Source organism: Cebidichthys violaceus, unplaced genomic scaffold (assembly GCF_023349555.1).
Source record: "Cebidichthys violaceus isolate CVI_PGR_0920_01 unplaced genomic scaffold, fCebVio1.0.p SCAF_2, whole genome shotgun sequence".
Lineage (NCBI taxonomy): Eukaryota > Metazoa > Chordata > Actinopteri > Perciformes > Stichaeidae > Cebidichthys > Cebidichthys violaceus.
This window is the reverse complement of record NW_027176372.1, coordinates 2,572,058-2,591,165: the sequence shown is the minus strand read 5'-3', so window position 1 is coordinate 2,591,165 and position 19,108 is coordinate 2,572,058. Positions and strand designations below refer to the sequence as shown.

Below are 19,108 nucleotides of genomic sequence, written 5' to 3'. Positions count from 1 at the left end.
CGCCTGCTCTCATCCTCCTTCGAGCACCATAAGCTGTTTTAACAGAGATAAGCACGCTGACTTTGTTTATTTGACCGTCTAATCTCTCGCCGTATTGACTTTATGGAAAAACATTTAAAAGAGGTCCTGCATGTAAGTAAACAGGGTCTCGTCTCTCTGCATAGTGATTGTCTCGCTGCTCCGCTCTCAGCAGAGGCCGCCGGGTCCTGGGATCAATAACGGGATCATCCCGGCCTTCACGGATAGTTACTCAAGCAGGGTTGTTGGAAACAGATGCGGCGACCTCGGATAAGTGACACGAAACGGTAGTTTGAGCTTTTATAAAATGGTCAAAATGAATCAGTGGACGTTATCCAACCGGGTTTCACAACTCTGCTCCTGACCCGAGGTTAATACAGATATTTCTGTAACTTGAACTTAATGAAGTAGGGGTGCGAATCCTTCGGTATCAATTGAAATCAGGATCTACTCCAGTCCGTTGAGCGCTTAAATAGGCGCTGTAGCAAATTATGGCATGAAAATAAGTAAAGCTTATGGAGTTTATATGTATTTAAAAGAAAGTTCTATCAACTAATTGCAATAATGTAAACACATAAAGGCTAATAGTTACATTTATTCGCGCTAAACTTGCACAAATACACACTTTTTGCTAAAAAGATTTAGATTTCTTAATTCTCAGTGGACTTAAAAAGTTCAAGTTATACCAAGAATAATAATGCTGCCTGTCACATGAACAGAAGTGGTAGGCTTAGTGTTGCTGCTTTGACACGACTTTGTCTCGGTGTGTTTATTGCTGTAGCGATATCTAGGTTCTTGTGTAGGAAAAAATAGTTTTTTGGAAGTTTTTTTAATTGATTCAGAATCCTAGAAGATTCAAATCTGGATTGTTATATGGATTAAGTTTCCCCCCTATCCCCTAAAAGTAACACTGGCTTTGAGCTTCCTCAGACATAAAGTCCAGTGATAACAAACTGCTCAGGAAACAGCTCGAGCCCAAAAGCAGCACGAGTTGCAGACAGGCTGGTGAGATAATAGTCCACAATGTACTCCGTTCATGAAGGCTGGCAATGGTTTAAAACCAGGTAGAGGTGAGATCTGGCAAACGAACCCAACAAGGGGCGAGTCAGAGGAAGTCAAACCAGCAGAATAAGGGCTGGAAGGTCTTACTGCAGACTAAACCGAGAGGAGATGAGCTGGTTTATATGCTGAAGGACTAATCAGGGAAATGGGCAGCAGGTGAGTGAGTGGGAGGAGAAAGCAGTCACTGCAGGAGGGAGTGTCTGGACCTGTAATGATAGACGCAGAGCAGGTAAAGGATGAGGGTCTGAATGTTGACTGTAGAGCTCCAGCCTCGCTACCCGTTCTGCTGAGCTCCAGTCTACGCTCATATGGTGCAAACGATGCGTCTGGAACTACGTTTGGCAGATCTTGTGTGAACATGCTTTTACCCGATGCACCCAAAGATAGTTCTTCACTAACATGGAACGAAGAAAAGCTGCAAATCCTCACATTTCAGAAGCTGTAACCGGAGAATCTTTGACAAGTTTATCTTGAAAAACGATCAGCCGATAATCACAGTTTTCTGTGAATTGTTTCAGCTCGAACGTCTTTAGATGAATATGTTCTCCGGAAACAATCAAACCTGTCAAACTTGACCTAGTTTTTAATTCTGGAAAATCAGCCGAGGTTAGAGATGCACCAGATTCATTTTTTACAAATGTCCCAAAGTCAATATAATCTGTTAAAAAATTCTAAATGTAATCCTTTTTTCTCTGTTATTGTCATCCATAGAGCTTATTTGCATAAAGCCATACACTTCAAATGATTAGGACTTAACATATTTGCTTTGATTAAAAAATATATATTGGCGTTAGTAGTTTTAATTATATTTTAGAAGCTGCAGAGAGCTAGTGTTAGTAAGGTCATAATGTCTCTAATATCTATTTTATATTAAAACATCTTCCTCAAATAACTGTATTGAGTCAAGTTTCACATCAACAAACTACCAAAACCCATTTTTACTGAGCAGAGCTAGTACTTTGTCTGGTGAATTAAGAAAATGTTGGATTCCAACCACTTCATCTATTTTTTTCCCCACTGATTTTGAATCATATAAATTTACCTTGGATCGCTCAGTGTTGACTGACTTTACACAAAATGAAAGTTCTAAATCTCGTCGGTGTGATCGAGACGCCTGGGTGTTTGCTTGTCTTGTCTGCTGCCTCTGGGAGACCCGAAGAAGTACTCGATGTACCGTCTCGTCCTCCTCACTGCTCACTCTTATACACTCACAGCTCGAAGTAAAGCCTGGACTTTTTGGACGATTTTGCCGTCGCCATCTTGGAATTAAGGCCGTCATTTGGCAGCCAATCAACGGAAGTTACCATGTTTGGAATGCGGAGAGGTGACCGAGTGAACGCCGTGTACGTCTCTGATAGCAACACCAACCCGTCAATCACTGTGTAGCCCCGCCCTAAAGCATACCCTGCTTTATTAATGTACTAAATGAACATCATGCTGTATTGAAGAAGACTGTAAACTAAAGATTGAGACCATAAACTCATGTTTACAATGTTTACTGAGGGAATAAATCAAGAGAGAAGTAGAGTCATTTTAGACTAGACTTCTATACAACCAGAGGAGTCGCTCCCTGATGGACATTAGAGAGAATGCAGCTTTTAAGACATTTCCGTATCGGCTTCCCTCTGCAGAACCGGAGTTTGTCGCCTGTTTCTAACTTCAACTTTCTAAAATGTATGTGTGAGATCAATGTTATACAACCTGCCACTAACCCTGTTCCTGTTAAAGAAGAAACGTTTGTCAGAAAGTTGCCACCTGCATGTCTATTTAGAGCAGAAGACAGCCAGGAGTTTCAGTTTGTGGGGTCTGCTCTCGGCATCAGCTTCACCGACTTCACTGCTGGCCTTCACCAGCTGAACTCAAAAGCTCAATTATTCAAGTGTTGCTGCTTCTTGGCAGAGCGTTCGGCCTCCTGGCCGGCTGCAGTCTGCTTCTCTTTGGAAGGCGTCTATTGTCTGCACGACCCCCCCCCCCCCACCCCCCCCCCCCCCCCCCAGGCACCCGAGCCCGGCTGGAGGATTGAGGGCCATCAAACAGAATTAAGAGGAGACAATAACTGTGTGTGTGTGTGTGACGGCACGGCGGATGTGTGAATGCTTACAGTTCAGGCAAACTTTTGTGTGTTTTTCTTTTAGTGTGTGTGTGTGTGTGTGTGTGTGTGGCCCAGGGGAGTGTGTGTGTTTTGAAGTGAAGCCAAAGCTCCCGCCACAAGAAGAGGCCTCTCCTCCTCCGTCCACTGATGCCGGCCTTCAGTGTCCGTCGCTCCAGCTGGCAGCCAATTTATACCGAGGCCAAACACTCCAATCCCCACAGGCGGGCCAACAGGGGCTCTTTGTGATGCCAGAGAGAGAGAGAGAGAGAGAGTGTGTGTGTGTGTGTGTGTGTGTGTGTGTGTGTGTGTGTGTGTGTGTGTGTGTGTGTGTGTGTGTGTGTGTGTGTGTGTGTGTGTGTGTGTGTGTGTGTGTGTGTGTGTGTACTTATCAGCTACTGAGACAGTTGCTCAGCTCATGACTGACTGCAAATGTAGTTAATCTGCAGACTTAGCTGTATCCAGAGGACTTGTTTCTGCTGTGGTTCAGGCTGGACTTACATTACATTAGCGGCTCACAGTCGGTGGCTCCGACAAACTGTAGACTCTGATGTCAGAACTTAAGTATGTAAACAACGCACCAGCGTGAACTTGTTCAGCAAACAAAGGCTGTTAGTAGAGACATTAACATGTTGATTTTATCCTGAGGAAAGAGAGGAGAGGTCATGCAGTCTGCAGTGAGGGATGATATTTTAATATCTTTGCTCTGATTCTTTTGTTTCTCTTCTATTTCACCTGTTGCCCACCTGCATCATGAGTACATTTGAAATATTACATTGTATTACATGCTCTTTTGTTGCAGTACTCCTGAGGTTTATATCTATACCCCTCAGATGATTCCTCAATGTGTATCTAGCTACACGGTCCACAATCTGATGCAAAGAAGAATCAGACAAATTAGTTGACTTTTTTATTGTGTATGAAATAAATGTGATTACTGGCAGTAATAATGCTTAAGAACCAATATCATGTTGTGTATTTCGGTTCCAAACATGAAGCTATCGTCGGCAACTTTTTCTTCCGGACAGTGAGTCTTCATCAGGTCTTCAAATCACACAAAGAAAGTTGACAGTGATGATGAATCTCTTGCTGTGTGTTTGCAGCGTCCTCTTCATCCTAACAGCTGATAGAATACTCAACATGGGCCGTCGGTCCTGGTGTTTACTAGAGTCTGTTTCCTGTTTCCTGTTTCCTCATCTCCTTGTTATTTGGTGGCTTAGGTTGTTGCTTTGCGTCCTTTCCTGTCCATAGTTTCACAGTTCATCTCGTACCGGTTTACATTTATTTATGTAGCGCTTCTGAAGTGAGTGGTAAACGGTTTGTTATTATGAGGTAGTGAAACCGGGCTCTGCAGACTGTAACTAGGAGCTGTGAAATGTCATGTGATGTAATCGGTTTGCACTTCTCAGGGATCAAAGAGGCCAACTCACTCTTCTGAAGGGCAGCTCCTCTTTGTTACATTAGGGCACCAAAAAAGTCAAATCAACCCTCACAACGTTTCACATTTACGGCATTTAGCTGATCCTCTTATCTTGAGTGACTGAACACTTTCCCATTCAGCAGCTTTACAGGCAACCTTTATTATGGAGAGTAGAGAGACCATTTCTCCCTGACCTCACCATAATCATAGAAGAAGAAAACCAATTTTAATTCAAGTGGATTGAAAAAATATCTATTTTGACCTAAGTTTGGTCAGGGCAAACTAATTGTAGTGGATTGTTAAGGTGTTTTAGTGCCACACATGATATCAGTTATCAAGAAACATTTCTCTGCTTAGCGATCTGTGGGATTGTTTGGTGTTCTTTCTACTGTTGTGTCTCCTTAAGGAGACAGGAACGATCTCTCTTGATCATCATCCACGTGCATTTATTGAACAAACACTACACAAAAAACATGCACATGGTATCTGTGGTCACTTAAAGATGAGGTACGCAGTACATCCCTCCTCCTGCTCCTCCCACCAGACGAGCACAGTCTGCTCAATACAGTTCTTTGCGGACGATGACACGTTTTATTGTGTTTATTGTCAGACTATCTTTCTAGATTCTCTTTTTTGATAAGTCCGTCTTTCTATTTTGCGTTGCTTTGGAGTGTAGGCAGTTGTTGCCAATGCTGGAATAGCAACTTTTTCTGCAGGATTTCCCGCCATTGAAACAGACTCGCACATCTGGATTTACTGAAACAGCCAATAAACTGACCTGTGATTGGCCAAAGTCTCCTGTCAGTAGTAAGATTGTCTGAAGCCTGAAAACAGAGCAAAGAGGAGGTGCAGAAGTCTAGTTTTCTATTAGACCACTTAAATAACAATATGCACAAAAGGTTATTATAGATGTTTTGACCAATGACGCCAATAATAAACTGCTGACCCCAGCTTTAAGGAACATTTTGAAGCGTGGGGTGTTGAGTTTGGGTAGCGGTTCCCATGCTCTAGGGCTTGTGAACCCTTAAATATAAAGCCACGCCCACAGGTGGTTTTACTGGTAACTTAAGGGCGTGGAAATGAGTTGAGCAGTTCAACTACAAAGTGATTTATTCCTTCTCATGTTCGTATCCCTATAGTCCTATTTAGAAGTCCAAAGAGATGAAAGTATCCAGAATAAAAGCAAAAAATAGTTCCTTTATCAGATTCTTTTCCTCCCTTTCATCGTCTTGTGACCGCTCAGACTTATCTTGTGACTCTTTCAGGGGAAGGTCCCAAACCCAAAGCCCAGCTTGTGATCCACTGGGGTAGAGGATGAGGACGAGTACCTCTCTTTAGGCCTGAATAGAGGTTAGCTGTCAATAATCATTGCTAAACGTGAATTAAGTTAAGTTTCTGGTGTTTAAAAGTGCTTTCTTGGAGCCTTTTAATTTACTTCAACCAAAGATGTATGAACACATGGTCATGAGGCAGGTGTGATGTGACGCGTTTGCGGTTGTCATAGAACATGATTGATAAACGCAGAGCGAGTTCCTCAGTGGGGTTGTGGGAAACAGTTGCTGCCTGACAGGTTTCAGTGGGACGATGCGTGATGATGAATCACTACAGTTACTGTTCACCACACTATTACCGATGACAGCTGCCTCCACTGGTATCTGATGTTACTGAATGCCAGAGACTTCTGCAGCTTTTGATACTAATAAATATGCCTCTTATGATTTAATCATATTTGGGTATAATTGCTTTTAAAGCTGCACGTATGTAAGCTGATTAATTGGCCGCTTTACACAACTTTAATCAATTCATTGTTTTGATCTTATCTTTAAAGCAAAAATGCCCCAAATGATCTCGTTCATTTCTGTTTATCTAGTCTTCTACTGTTTATAAATGTAATGTTTTTGGGGTTTATGCCCTAAATAGATTATAATGATAATAATTGATCTATTTCTGTAAATGTTTAAATATAGTCACATTTTTCTGCTTAAATCAATATCATTTGGTTTACTGAATTATCTCTTGGTCTCTTTGTTGTGTCCCTAGAAAAGCAGATTTCAGTCTCCGTGAGATAAACACAGTAATGAGGGTTCATTTCACTTCTGACTCCCAGATCACAGATCTAATGATGTCAAACAGGATCAGGAGGATAGGTTAACCGCCTGCCAAGCAGGGTAGATAAACCACCCAGATGTGCAGCTATAACCCGGCTCCTTACTGCCGTTTTATTCACCACAGTTACATGAAAATAATGTGCAGTTTGGCCCCAACATGATTCAAGCAAACACAGACTTATTTCAGAAACATATTCACGCGTGGACGTGACAGACAACAGGAGTTATTGCCGACGATGAAGAAACTACATTCAGTTTCACAGCAGTGAGGTTTGCTTTAAATGTGACAAATATCAGGACATCGCTGATATCCGACGGTGAACCGAGATAGCGGTGCTGCCAACATGATGGTGACGGTGGAGTCTGTCTGTTTAATATACTGTCTGGCTTTCACATAACCGGTGTCCTCACATGACCCAGAATGCAGCAGCCTCAGCTCCGCTCTGAACTGAACTGAACTCAGGTTGTTTTCATCTTTTATCCTTTTTTGTTTTATCTTTTATTTATTTATATATATATATATATATTCCTGCAGCTGGGTTCCAACATCTGGAGGAAAGCGTGAAAATAGTGGAGTCACGTTAAATTCCACGACCCGTTTAACAATCTTAACGACATCTCGGCTGTACAGTGGAGCTCATTTAGAGAGCGTCGGCGTCCTCTTCTTTGTTCCTTTCACCAGGTCTTTTACCGTCTGTTGATTCGGTATCTGTCCTTTAAGAACGTGTTGTGCTGTTCAGATGTCAACATCTGTCTTCTCCACCCACACACCCCTTCACGTGGTGGGGTTGTTTTGATGTCGTCGGTGCAGACGGTTTCTGTCAGAGAGAGGAAACCCACGGCCTCGACTCAACCCTCGCCGGGGCGCAAATAAAGCATTACATCACAGAGTCGTGTCATGTGACCATAACATCTGTGTGGAGCTCGTTAATAGGCTGCGTGTGTCCTCAGCCGACCCCCCCCCCCCCCCCCCCCACACACACACACACACACACACACACACACACACACGTTTCAGCGCTGTGGACTAACTGGGCTGATTTCACGGTCTGATGAGCAGACGGAGGCAGAACTACTGCTGTAAGCGGAGACTCGTGCGTTCTGGAGGACGAAGCGGCGGTGGGAGTCCGTCCTGCGCTCCCTCTCTCCGATCGTGACTGCAGCGGTCAGACTCCTACAAATGAAGTGACGGGTCACTGCTGACAGAAGTCAGAGGACAAACCACACGTTTTAGGAACACTGTAGCGACTTAAACGTGTGTGTTAGGAGTGGTAATACAGGACATCTTCTTCTTCTTCTTCGTTTGCTCATCAATTCAAACAGTGGTACAGTGAAGTCTTTCTGTTGCGGTTCGACTCCCTGTAGGTAGCTTTCTTTGCTGTGCCCAGCCAAATTTAGAGATTTGAATTAAAGGAATAGTGCGACACAAGTTTGGACATCCTTGTCCGGCTCTGTCCAAAAGGTGACAGAGTCCGCCGTCTATGCCTCCACAGTTCACACACTAACCCGACATATCTTGTTCGAAACATTTGTTCATAAAGCGAAGTTCCTTGGTCAAAAACGGCCCAGCGGGTAACATTTGTAAAACAGCAAATTGTATTGTATTCTCTGTATTCTAACGTGTTCATGGGTGAGCTTCGGGTGAGCCGGTTGGGAGATTTTGCACAAAGCCAACTAGACCAGTCTCTATGCTAAGCTAAGCTAAGCGGCCGCTGGAGGCTTCATATTTAACTGAGTGGTGTCAATTATCTCATCTAACTCTGCTCCAGCAACTGAAATGTTGGAAGTGGTTTCACCCTGCCTCGTGTTCTTTCCTAGAATACTTTGTTTTGGATATTGCTAAATCCCCGATTCTTTCAGATTTTTTCACATCAATGAGGTTTTCAGAATGCATCCCTGACGTCTCTCTCTCTCTCTCTCTCTCTCTCTCTCTCTCTCTCTCTCTCTCTCTCTCTCTCTCTCTCTCTCTCTCTCTCTCTCTCTCTCTCTCTCTCTCTCTCTCTCTCTCTCTCTCTCTCTCTCTCCCTCTCTCTCTCTCTCTCTCTCAGGCTCCAATGAGAGGCTCTCCATGATGAGGAGCTAACACTGTCGGCCGCACAACCGCAGGAAGAGACGTGGCCGCTGCACCATCCACAGTGGACGCATGGCGGTATTAGGGGTAAGAACCGCAGCGCCGGGGTCACTTAACGAGCGCCGGGGTCACTTAACGAGCGCCGGGGTCACTTAACGAGCGCCGGGGTCACTTAACGAGTGTCTCTGGTGGTGACTGGTTAGGTTTGGCTGTTAGTAGAATGTCCTCTTTTAGAGCATCCCAAAGCTGTAGCGCACCAACACGTCACTTATGAATTATAATCGAGGTTTAACAATTGCATGTGGCTCGATAAATGCTGGCGTTGGAAGCTGAAACTACGTCACTCCAAAGAAAAGTAGGACTTATGTTCATTGTTCTCTCAAATGACTGATTTCTTTGATCTTTAAAATGTTGAAATTGGAATAAATATTCAGAAAATGCTGAAAAATCTTAAAAATAAGAGACAGGGAAATATTTCTGCTTGCAACATAATTGATTATCCAAGTAGTTGTTTATGGATCAGCTGATCAGACGTATTGGGTTTGTGAAATCCTTTTTAAAAAGTCACGAGATGAAATACACCGTCAACCTAAAGGTTTTTAGTTTATTTCCGTTTTTTAAATAGCTGACAGTTGGACATTGGAGACATGTGCGTTTGTCTTGTGTCTCCGTCGTCTTCACGTCTGTCTCGGCGCTCAGGGCGTCCACACGCTTAGCAGTCAGAGAGGGTTCCAGAGCCGGCTGGAGCCTCTAAATGATGGATGTCAGCCGTCTGAGCGTCTAACTCTCCACAACCGGCCATTATCTGTGTGCGAGCTGGCGGCAATTTCATATCTGATGATTTGGAGCTGCTGTTGTACTCTGGCTGTTATAATGGCGTTTAGATCCTGTTGTTACGGCGAGCCGGTGAGCTGAAAACAAACTGACGATTGGACGTATGGCGGAGACAGAAGCAGGAGGGAAAAACATCTAATAAAAGGAACGTCTTTAATGCTCCAGGAGTCAGACCACGAGTGGAGCCAGACAGCCGAGCACTCTGTTCAGGGCGTCTCTGTACTCACACTCGTACTGCAGGGATGTCTAGCTTCATCCCAAGAGAACTTCTTTTAAAGCTGCAGTTCAGACCTTCTCTTCCCCAATTCCACAAGAAGAAAGTCCGTCAGTTAGCTCGTTAACAGCAATTTGGTTTAGATCGTAAGAGTCACGATGAACTATCACTATGTTACTGTATGTTATCGACTTATCGTACAATACAAGGACGCTGAACCTCAATCATTTTGACTTTAACGACTCACCGTACGATATCTGGACATTAACTCGTTCACGTTATCAGCTTACCTTGCTATATACAGACCCAACCTCGATCATTTTAACTTCCCCATGCAATATCTGGACATTAACTTACTCGACTTATTTTGCGATGGATGGACACAGCCTCGAAAATGTTACATTATCGACTCATACGATAATGATAGTTGAATATTTTGTGTTTATTCGTCGTGTCCTCGGTGTGTAAACTCTTTTTTAAAGAAGTGTGATTCTGTGTTGGATCCTCCCTCAAACTGTGAACACTGCGTTTGTCACGGTATGTTATAAATAAAGTTGCTAAAAAAAACAACAACATCCACAGTAGCCGAGTATGAGTGCAGTCAGACTGCATGTCATAGAATGGACAATAAAGTTTTCCATTGAGGTCAAGGAAAAGTGGTTAGGACATAGGACATAGGACGTAGGACGTCTTTTTTAATTTTGTAACCACTATTCTACCGCAGCCCATATCTGCTGTTGGCGGCCATTGATGTATATTTCTGAGCTAACAGGCTAGTTGACCGTTTTCACCCATCAGCTCTGATGGTGTTGCTCCCACTGTGACACCACAGTCAGTCATTCGGTTACTCAACACACGTCTGCAGAGACAGTCTTAAGTGTTCTAGTGAACTCATGCCTCAGTGCGTCTCTGATGACTGAACCACCGGTGTTGTAATCTCAACATAAAACGGGCCACTGGTGCTGCAGCGCTCTCTTAAACTCAACCAGGAGATACGGTGACGAACCGTCTCTGCGGTACAAGAAGAGCAGGCAGAGAAAACAGTGGAGCCCAGCCAGCTGACACAACACGCTGCAGTCATATGCAACATATTGTTACGTGATGGGATTATGGGTATTTTACCGCCGGCGTTGTACTCGCAGTGGCTTTTTTTTCTCCAATGGTTTTAGTGATGAAGCATCTTATGAAACCGGCTTATCTTTCCCTACATAGAGGCGTTATAACCGTACTATATTAGTGCGGCTGTATGATTGATTAACCTCCGTGTAATTAAGGATTCATACAGATATTAGATTCTGTCCCCGGTGTGCATGGATGTGGTTATATCTACCAAGTTGTGACACGGATGATGTGACTCGCTCATCAATCACTGAGGTACTCAAATCTAAAATGTTGTAGTGAAAGTTGAAAACCACCGATGATTCAAGGTTTCTCTTATTTCCTTTTCTGCCCACGAGCTGCAAGCTGCTCTCTGTTTTCAGAACCGAACACAACTTCCTTTATCGGAGCATCTGTGATGTTATGCAACTTACACTTCATCCATTTAGCTGTAATTGTAGAGCAGCACACGGTGTCGCCCGCAGGCTGGGACAGATTAACAGCCGCAGGGATTGAACCGAACACCTTTTGGTGACGGGACAGTCCGCACATGAAACAGACTGAACCTGTGACCCTCCAGAGTTTCCCTCTAAAACAGTGTCAGAACAAACACAATGCATGTGTCTGTATATGTGGAAGAGGTAGTGACATGTTTAGTGTTGACCATTATATCAGGACAAAATTTTAAATTCAGAGCATTAATAACAGCAAACAGCTATTTGTTATGTAAAGCTATGCTGCTCCGTCTGTTAGCACTGTTAGCTGCTAGCCGTCGCCATGTTGAGAGCCGTGTGGAGGCAATCCCTCGATCGTAGATGTGCTCTGAATTTAAAATGTAGCACCTTTTAATGTGGAGGAAACTGTTTGAAACGGCACAAAATACATATTTAGTCTGTGCTGCTGTTCCATGTTATTTCCAGACATTTGACAGTAGACATTAAAGGGGAGCCAATGGTTTCTTAACAGTACTATTAGATTCAGCTTCATTTCTTCATTTCTTAACTGGGTCTTGTTGTTCTTCCCCAGAACCCCGACATGCTGACGAGGAAGATAAAGCTGTGTCACATCAACGCCCACATCACATGTCGTCTGTGTGATGGCTACCTGATCGACGCCACCACCGTCACCGAGTGCTTACACACCTGTAGGTCCACACACACACACACACACACACACACACACACACACACACACACACTTCCTGTCTGCTTACACACCTGTAGGTCTACACACACACTTCCTGTCTGCCTGTCTCATTTCACTTCACTGATCCTCATCTCTCATCTTTGTTCCTGTTTTTCTTCCCTTCTTCCTTCCATCCTCTCTTCCCTTGTTCCTTTCCTTCTTCCTTCCTTCCTTCCTTCCATCCTCTCTTGCCTTCTTTCTTCCATCCATCCTCTCTTTCGTTCTTCCTTTCCTTCCATATTCTCTTCTGTTCTTCCTTTCCTTCTTCCCGTCCTGTCTTCCCTTCTTCCTTTCCTTCCATATTCTCTTCCGTTCCTTCTTTCTTCCTTCCATCCATCCTCTCTTCCCTTCCTATCTTCTCTCCTTCCGTCCTCCTTCCTTCTTCGTTTCTTCCATTCATCCTTACTTCCTCTATTCCTTCCTTTCTTTCTGTCTTACTTTCTTCCTTCTTTTCTTCCCTTCTTTCCTTTCTTTCTTCCTTTCGTCCTTCCTTCCTTCCTCTCTGAACTGTTCAGTTGTAGAAAATGCATTTTTAAATGCAGCTCTTGATGTTTTTGGCATCTTCTCATCCCTCGAATGAAACAAGCTTTAGTCCAGCGCTTCCTCTTGAGATTCCTCACTCATCCAGCCAGAAAACTTTCTGTACAGCCAGCGAGGCCTCGTGTATTTCTGGGTCAGGTCGAACCCTGAATCAGCGGTTTTGTTAGACCTGGGGGGGGGGGCTCCTAAGGGGCGGATCTCCCTGATCCGCATCCTCAGGTGCCCTTCAGTGCTCACATGGGATCTGAACCGAGCTGAAGTTCTCAGTTCGTTGAGGGTTGCGAGCTGGAAGGCGTCCCCCCCCCCCCCCCCCCCCCCCGATTGGCTGATTGGCCCCACGATTGGAGCGTGGGCCAATCAGCCGCTCTCCTGCTCGCTTCTCAACGAAGCGAAACATTTCTGTTTATTTTAAGAGAGAAAAAACCTGATCAAGCAGATCAATCCCCTACACCTCGGTGCTTATGTTGAAAACTTTATCTCCCCGCTAATGTCTGCAGCATAAAGCGCCTCTAATACGCTTCAAACAAGACACTGAACTAAGCGCCTATATGGTAAAAAGAGCATGCAGCGTTATGGAAGAATAGAACAATACAGTGAGATACACCCAGACGGTGTGATGCCGCGTCTGTCCGGCAGAGGGAGCTCTTCCACCACAGACGGGAGCTCTTCTGCTCACCGTAGACGCTTTGACTCTCCACCATCAGACACCTGAGACAAAGAGATTCACATCACGTCACCGCTGCAGCTGTGCAGACGGACCGCCTGAGCAGCTGCAATAACGCCGAGACGATGAGGCGAAAAACTGCTCAGGTGGAGAGGGATTGGATGGAGGCGCGTAAAATATGTCCCCTATTATAAATGTAAAGGTCAAGTCATTTGTGTTTAAAACCTCTCCAGCCTCTCAAATGTAAAGTTTTGACTAAATAATAGTCGGTGTTGGCTCCTCTCCAGGAGTCAACACCGACACCACGCTGCTGGAGACCCAGAACGTATTGTGGGACCCGCTGGAGGGAAGGGAGGCAACGGGAGAACCAGAACCAGGACTGAGAGGGGCAGACTGTCAGACCCTGCTGCAGTACAATGAGAGGCTTTCTAAAGGGACTCTGGTGCTCAGAAACACTACCGCCTTTGTCCACAGGGGGCGCCAACAATTCTCTCAACTCTACATGAAAGTTCCTCGTTGTAGTTTTTAACGCAATATGAAAAGAAGTAGTCACAAACAGTGACTAAAGAGGAAATACAACATTTACAGTTTAATGTAAGTCAGCTGATGCTCTTATCATCATAGATTAAGACCGGTTTAAATGGCCGACATTACAAACAGCTCCACCAATACAGGAACTCGTCAGCGCTCTCTGGTGGACAAACTGGGTACACCAGAGACACAGTTTCTAAATGACTTCAAATATACGTTTGGCACTTCTGTACTGACTTTTCTTGTATCAGCCGACATGTCCGATACGATGTACAGGCTAATAACAGCCGGGCCTTAATAATCACGAGCTGTCGATGGTGAAGTTTGCCTGAAGAGAGATTTTTAAACGCTGAATATTCGGTTGAGTTCCTGCGATCAGATCTGAACACAAACTAGTATCACTGCTGGCCAGTGGGTTTATTTATATCTATGTATCTCGGAGAGTAACCATATCTCCCCTGTGTGTGTGTGTGTGTGTGTGTGTGTGTGTGTGTGTGTGTGTGTGTGTGTCTCTCTCTCTCCAGTCTGTAGAAGCTGCCTAGTGAAGTATCTGGAAGAAAACAACACGTGCCCCACGTGTAGGATTGTTATTCATCAGAGCCATCCACTGCAGTACATCGGGTGAGTGACACGGCCACACACACACACACACACACACACACACACACACACAGAGTTGCTCTCCTTCACTTACATCCTCTTCCATTCTCCTTCTCCACCTACAGTGCACTCCTATCCTCTCTAGGTTTCTTTGTGCATTCCTTACTCACGAACATATAGCAGACACACACACACACACACACACACACACACACACACACACACACACACACACACACACACACACACACACACACACACACACACACACACACTGACAGCTTCGTCAGTGTGCAGGGAGCTGCTCCCGGCCTCTCTGGGGGCGTCAGCAGTGCACTGCCAGTAAACAATAAACTACCAAAGAACGAAGCGCTGCTCGGCCCTTTTTCCATCTTATTTTCACTCTTTCTGCAGGAAAACACACAATGGTCAGTCTGCTGAGGGTGTTCTGTATCTGTAATATATAGATAAAGATACATGTATAGATACATGAACATAAGGCAGTTTGATGAATAAAATATTGCTACACCCTTAAGATGCTCCAATCGTCTGACGTATTTGACTAAGTGCCTGTTTGAGCTTCTACAAAATACGTACAGCACGCAGTGCAATAAGTAATACATGCATTATTCATTAAATACAATATTAGAACTGTGATATCTTTAAATGGATCGTCTCACTGATGAATGAGTGTGAACTTTTCATATTAATATCCTGAATAACGTGATTTAGCTGACCGGCAGAACCAAAGATGGCGTCTTTTTTAAAAAAAAGTTTTATTCCACACATAATTCTTCCCTTTCAAAACCTGGTGGCTACATGACCCACAATGCAATTCAACGGCAGACAGTTTGGGCGAGAGGTTCAGCGGTGTTGTGCTAGTAGTGTAGCTGTAAGCTGACATGTTGAGATCCGTTTAGAGCCGATCTCTGATCTTTAACGTGTGCAGTGGTACTCCTTAAGACTGTAAACACACTGATGTGTAAAATCAGAGGTGTTCCCGTCAACGTGGTGAAGATGATGCTGACTACAGCTTCAGTAACAGGTCACTGTGCTCAGTGAACCTCAGTACGCAGGGCGGGGGAATAGTTGAAGAATTCTGCTTCAAAAACATCAGAATTGCAAAATTCTCTATGAAATACTCGACCACTGTAATTTGCACACACACACACACACACACACACACACACACACACACACACACACACACACACACACACACACACACACACACACACACACACACACACACACACACACACACTTCAGCCTGCAAACCTCTGAGACTTTAAGCGATGAATCTGGTGAACAGACTGAAATGAAAAGGTGACATTTAGGAAGTGAAGTCAGCTTCTTCTTCCCCCCCCCCCCCCCCAATCGCTCATGCGTTCGTGTCTGATTTAATGCGTCGCGCTGACTTCACTCGTTACCGTCTGCAGACTCACTGTTGTGCAGGAAATGCTTCATTTCGAACACATTAGCTCTTCGCACAGCTGTTTGTTTTTGGCCTCGTTGTTGGTAGAGAATTGGATTTGATGAGAAACATCGCAAAGACAAATAAAAGCCATCTGCTCATCAAGAGCACTGATCAAAGTTGAAATCACACTCGGAGAATTAGCTCCGCTCTAATTCAGCCTCTTGTTCTGTCGAGTGTGGATGTCCCTGATGCTTTATTATTTCACATACGACAATAAGACCACCGCAAAATCATATTCAGAACAAAGAACAACCTGGTGTCAGTGAATAATGTCCTTAAAAATACATATTATACAAGTTAAAGTCACAGCTAAATGGCCGCTGATGTTACAGAATATGAAACTTAAGATATTGTTGATCACAACCGTAAACGAGCTGCACCAAGTCTGGATAAATAAATATGAAAAATTGTAACTTCCTTGTTTTATAATCGTAAAAACGGACGTAGAGTTTCAGTGACGCCTTGAAAACAATTTGTAAAAGTAAGACGTGGCAAGTTTATTCATAAAGCATCTTTTAACAGGGAGGCAGTTCTGGTGAACGTCTTATTGAGGTTAAAATCATCTTATTAATGTTTTTATAAGTAAGCAGACATGTAGCATAGAGGCCAATCAAACCAGTATAGCTACAGGCAGAACCTCCACATCAAAACCCAGAAGAATGGTTCCTCTGACCTCTGAAGGTTCCTCTTAATTTAACAGCTGGTCTCTGTGTCACATGTGCACACAGACCTCAGGGACACCGTTGAGTACAAACTACCGGCTCTGTCCAGCGGGGGTCAGTGTTTCTCTGCCTTCTGCAAAGAGCCTCGGCGCCGGCAGATGCAGGTGGACAGCGGGGGAGACAAACGGGAGGAGGTTTCCTTTCTCTCCTCCATAACGCTGAAACAAACCCGTCGTGTCCGTGAGCTGGCTGTCGAGCCCCACGCCGTGCACCTGCGTCACCCGCACCGCTGTTTAACACTCCGACTGACAAAACACATGCTGCACACCGGCCTCCGAGGCCAGGTGTCGTTTGAATTTTTCAGTCCAACACATTTGACATTTCTTAGTAAATGTCAGGTTGAGGTTTGGTGCGTCTCATCCGAAAACAGGGTTTTCAGTTAGCTGCGCAAAATAATGGTGGTTCCTCTCCCGCTAACCACCTAGAGGCCCCTATAAAACCACAGGGGTGTAGCACCAATACTCCAACTTCTCATTCACTAAGACGGTAACTAACCAGTTTGTTGTTCTTTCCAGCCATGACAGAACAATGCAAGACATCGTCTACAAGTTGGTACCGGGACTTCAAGAGGGTAAGTGCACAAGAGATCCAACTAGGAACCTTAAAGCGCTCCCTGAGTCCTGCTGACGTCAGCTTCAGAAGGCACCACTGTGTTTCCTCCTCTGAGGACAGACGGTGACTTTAAGTTGTAACCTCTCTTTAAACCTAGATTACATTTCATTCTGTAGCACCAGAACTTTGAAAATGTGTTTCACTATTAACTTTAATCTTCCACTTGAGGAGGTTTACCTCTGACAAATGGCTGCTTTTGTGAGATGGAACGAGCAAATGAATTAAGTTTGTCGAGGAAATTACGCTCACTGCTTCCTTTGTTTTCATGGTTCTTTCCAGTTGTTCCTTTAAATCTGTCTGCCAGTTGCTGTTCCTCGTTTTCCTTTCTGTGCTGTCGTCTGGTTTTCTATCTATTATGTATATATATATATATATATATATATATATATATATATATATATATATATATATATACACATACACATATATATTCTATCTTCTCTATTATTTCGGCCAGCGAGTTTAGCTTAAAGCGGTAGAAACCAGAGCTTCTCTGTCGAGTCATCACAAGTAACGTTAGGCTTTTTTTTTTAGCTAGCTAGCAAACAGTGCTGAACTCTTTTATAGCCTACGTACTAGTTTCAGCAGCACAACATGTATTTATCCATCCTGATTTGGGAAAGCAAGCATCCCCATATTGATTAAACTCTTCTTAATTTTGGGTTAAACTTGGATTTACTCATTGTAAACCTGGTTTAAATGAATCCTCATTGGTGCAACTCAGCCAACATTATTTGTGCAGTAATTGGCTCAGCATTAAGTTTATTAACATCCTCTTGTTGTCATTCCCGGGCTCAGAAGACCTCATGAAGCACGTTTTAAAGTGTCCTCTCTGATCTCTCTCCCTCGTACAGCGGAGATAAAGAAGCAGCGGGAGTTCTATCAGAAGTTGGGGATGGAGGTGCCTGGAGACATTAAAGGAGAGCTGTGCAACATGAAGACTCATCTAGATCAACGTAACGGTACGGTCTTGGTTCCATCTGGTTGAATAAGCAAACAGTTTTTAGTTGAGGCCGGCCGCCGTGTGAAGGCAGCTGGGTTTATTTACTTCGCCCTGTTCAACAAGACCTTCGGGTGGTGCATAGGAGACATGACAGGAGGTGTTGTTTACCTGTCATCATGTGATGTGAGTCGTGTGTGGAAGGTCCTCCAAATAGTGGGAGTCAAACCAACAGAGAAAAGAGAGTCTTAGGTGGCTCTACGACACAGTTCAACACATGTTGGTGTACTCACCATGCATTTTGGATGAAGTGTGGGCTCATCAAAGCTTCTGTATGCTTGCATGCTAAAGGTCTACAGACCCCCCCCCAGAAGGTTTTGGTTTATTAATCGGACTTAACAGATTTAAACTTCTGTCGGTCCTTTGTAAAGTCTTCAAGGAGCCGGTTTCCTCTAATCGGCGTAATCCTCTGGAGTCTTTCCTCCGCTCAGATCTTTAGGTTTGATTCATACAAAGACTGTGAACCAGCGTTCACAAACAACACGTGGTTATGGAGGCAGGGATTCTGGTCTCTGATGTGTGTCGAGTTTAAAAAAGTAGCAGGGTGCGAGGCCTCAGGCTGCAGAACGAATGTGTTCGTGACTCGGCACCATTACAGCCGCTGGGAGAGAAAAAAAACAACCCGGAATGTTGTGCAGATGTGCGGCCACCGAAAATGCTCGTCGTCACCTCCTTCTTCTCGATGCACGATTAAAAAGTACCGACGGGCCCCAAATCATAACGAGCTACATTAGACCACGAGTAACAGCGGAAGCCGTTAAGCGGTAGAAAAGAAGGCACATTTGGTGAGTGAGTCCCCCGGCCTAGCTCCCGTACCGGGCAGGCCTAATCGCTCGCTTAATCCCCCTCTCAGATTTTCGGTA

General features: G+C 44.3%; 1 protein-coding gene across 2 annotated transcripts in view; it reads left to right on the top strand.

The window, feature by feature from the left end:
- LOC137875118 (polycomb group RING finger protein 3) overlaps positions 1-19,108 on the top strand; it is a 45,770-nt gene that overhangs the window by 13,747 nt on the left and 12,915 nt on the right. For both annotated transcript variants that reach the window (XM_068714100.1, XM_068714101.1), the window contains exons 2-6: positions 8,746-8,855; positions 11,941-12,058; positions 14,359-14,455; positions 17,149-17,204; positions 18,100-18,207. In XM_068714100.1, the coding sequence (XP_068570201.1) occupies positions 8,841-8,855; positions 11,941-12,058; positions 14,359-14,455; positions 17,149-17,204; positions 18,100-18,207 (394 nt within the window). In that variant the 5' untranslated portion in view covers positions 8,746-8,840. The remainder of the gene's footprint in view (positions 1-8,745; positions 8,856-11,940; positions 12,059-14,358; positions 14,456-17,148; positions 17,205-18,099; positions 18,208-19,108) is intronic.